The sequence below is a fragment of the Chrysochloris asiatica genome, unplaced genomic scaffold (genome assembly GCF_000296735.1).
Source record: "Chrysochloris asiatica unplaced genomic scaffold, ChrAsi1.0 scaffold00049, whole genome shotgun sequence".
Lineage (NCBI taxonomy): Eukaryota > Metazoa > Chordata > Mammalia > Afrosoricida > Chrysochloridae > Chrysochloris > Chrysochloris asiatica.
The window spans coordinates 5,310,025-5,312,791 of record NW_006408567.1 but is presented as its reverse complement, the minus strand read 5'-3'; the positions used below and the strand labels follow the sequence as shown (position 1 = coordinate 5,312,791).

The window sequence follows — 2,767 nt, the reverse complement described above, 5'->3', positions numbered from 1 at the left end:
GGAAAATGCTTTAGGGCAGAAAGTTGGATATTAAAATAAATGTGAACAAAAACATTTCTAATTCCAGGACTTCCTTACGTTACTCAGTTTTTATAGTGATAAGGATAATTTTAGCTACTTAATACAAAGGTAAGTTTTATGCTGCTTTTTCTTTCTAGAAGGATGAGCAAAACAGAAGCTCAGCAGGGTCTCTCATTTCTCACTCCCAGCTGAGTTGGCAAAGGTTAGCCTACTATTGAAATTCAAGTTTTTGCAAATGTGCTTCATTGGTACTCAACTCACTAAAGTTATATCAGTTTTTAACAATTATTTCCAGAGAACATCTACACGTTTATGAAATATTTTTTCTGCCTCACATGGGAAAACAATCCAATATTTCCAGGGTGGATTAAACATGAATTGTTTAATGACAATACACTCCATAAGAAGCCATAGAGAAGACAGTTTGTAATACTGTCCCTATGGTAACTTTGAATAATAAAAACATTAAATAGACAAAATCAAATAAAAAAGCGATTCTTTTCACTATTTGGGTGGACTTTGTGAAAATAGTAGTAATATTCAGGCCATGTACGCATATCCGATAAAATCAATTATAATAATTAAATTTTTGTTTGCTTCATCTATATGTATTCACCTATTCATGTGCTTCTGGAAGCAGAAAAGAGAAGTTTCTCTAGTGGTTGGTATAGCATTGTGATTCCTAGTGGCTTTGAAGTTAGACGTGTTTCTCAATGACTGTTCTATGAGATGAAGAACTTACAAAACTTTTTCAAGTTTTCATATTCTCATTTTAAATTGGTGATAACAATTCCTATCTCATAAGGTTGGAGCGTAGTGGTTACGAATCGGGCTGCGAACGTTAAGGTCAGCGGTTTGAAACTATCAGCCGCTCCGCGGGAGAAAGATGAGGCTTTCTACTCCCGTAAAGATTTACACCCTCGGAAACCCTGTACAGGGTCACTATGGGTTGGAACTGACTCGATGGCACTTAACAACAACAGCAAGGTTGTTGCCAGGATTAAATGATACTGCATATTCAAAGTGTGTTCCACATAAGTAAATAATCAATAAAACATATGTAAACTATTGGGAGTGGGTGCACTGACAGCAATTGGAAGAACTTCACTGGACACCATCCAAACACTCAAGCTGAAAACCCTCCTGGTCAAGCCTGCTGAAGAAGGGGGGCATCACTGCACCATGAACTATGTCTTTGAAGGCAAATCAGACCTTATTTCTAAGAAGAGGAGAGAAGCTGAGTGGCTTCTATAAACCAGAATGATTAAACTGCAATTAAGAACACTTACATGTGTTTAATTACAATTACAGCCTAAGTTAATGAGTTATTTTCATGACAATACATGCACAAGAATGGGGAGAGTCTCTGATACTGCATGACACCCAGTGTAGGGAGGGTATATAAATATCGCCAGGAGAAGGCAGAGGCATCACAGTACTGTCTCACTGTAATTCATCTGAACTCACATCTCCTGTCAACATGTCCTACAGCTGCTGCTCTAGAAATGTCTCCTCCCAATCTCTGGGTGGCTGCCTAAGCTACCCAGTTCTTTTTTGCGGTTCTTCTACCCCCAGCAATCTGGTCTACAATGCTAACCTATTTTCCCCAGGTGCCTGTCAGCTGGGATCCTCTCTCTACAGAGGCTATCAGGAGAACTGCTATAAGCCCAGCAGCTGCCAGAATGCCTGTGTAGTGTCCAAACCCTGCCAGACCGCCTGCTACCGTCCTAGGACCCCTACAGTCTTCAGTCCTTGCCAGATAACTTATGCTGTGTCTCCAAGCTTTGGATCCAGAAGCAGTTGCTCCCTAAGCTATGGATCAAGAAGCTGCTACTCACAAGGCTGTGTGTCCAGTGGCTCCAGACCCCTGGGTTACGGAATCCAGGTCTTCCCTGGATCGAGTTCCTGCTATCCAACATATTTTCCTTCAAGAAGCTGCCAATATTCTTGTTTCCGACCAAGCTATGCATCTGGTTTCTGTAGAACAACTTGTTAAAATTTGAAGACTTCAACATCACTATCATCTGTCTCAATTACAGCTATTAATTGGCTAGAATCTATAGTCTACAACCTAGAAGAGTGATAATTAAAGAAAAATCCTTTCCGTTTTAAAAGCGTTTGTCTCATAATGTACCCATTCTCTCTTTCTTCTGAATTCCCTTATCTAGGGATCAAGAGGTCATTTTTTCCCTTCAAATAAACCTATTTAGTCTGATATCAGATTATATGCTTTGTGTTATTTATATTTACTTTTCAAAAGGTGTTTGTTGGGAATTCTAAACTACTGTTCTAAGATGACTGGGTGGTACAATTGTTTGCACTTAACTGTAACTAAAGTCGTTGACTCATTCATCACCATGGAAGAAACTAGCTTGACAATCCGCTTCCATTAAGCCTGGTAATGGTGGTGGCAGTGGTGGCTGTGTGCCATCGAGTTGTTTCCAACTCACAGCAACCCTCTATAGGGTTTCTGAGGTTGTACATTTTTGCCAGAATAGAAAGTTTCATCTTTCTCCCTTGCAGCTGCTAGTGGGCTTGAGTCTTGTAGCTCAGTTCAGTGCTTATCTTATGGATCCACCATGTATCCTATATATAAGAAATAATATATATACACATATATGTTGTTGTTAAGTGCCATCGAATCAAGTCCAACCCATAACAACCCTGTATAGGGTTTCTAAGGAGCAGCTGGTGAGCTTGAACCACTGACCTTGCAGTTCAAATGACTTTGCAGTCTGGCACATTA

At 39.8% G+C, this 2,767-nt stretch overlaps 1 protein-coding gene across 1 annotated transcript; it reads left to right on the top strand.

The window, feature by feature from the left end:
* Positions 1 to 1,474: 1,474 nt before the first annotated feature.
* On the top strand, positions 1,475 to 2,017 carry LOC102817878 (keratin-associated protein 13-2-like). Its single transcript, XM_006862521.1, has one exon. The coding sequence runs from the start codon at positions 1,502 to 1,504 to the stop codon at positions 2,015 to 2,017; it is 516 nt and encodes a 171-aa protein (XP_006862583.1). The 5' UTR covers positions 1,475 to 1,501.
* Positions 2,018 to 2,767: the final 750 nt, after the last annotated feature.

Coding starts and splice junctions, on each gene's coding strand:
- LOC102817878 (XM_006862521.1), top strand. CDS start 1,502: ATGTCCTACAGCTGCTGCTCTAGAAATGTCTCCTCCCAATCTCTGGGT.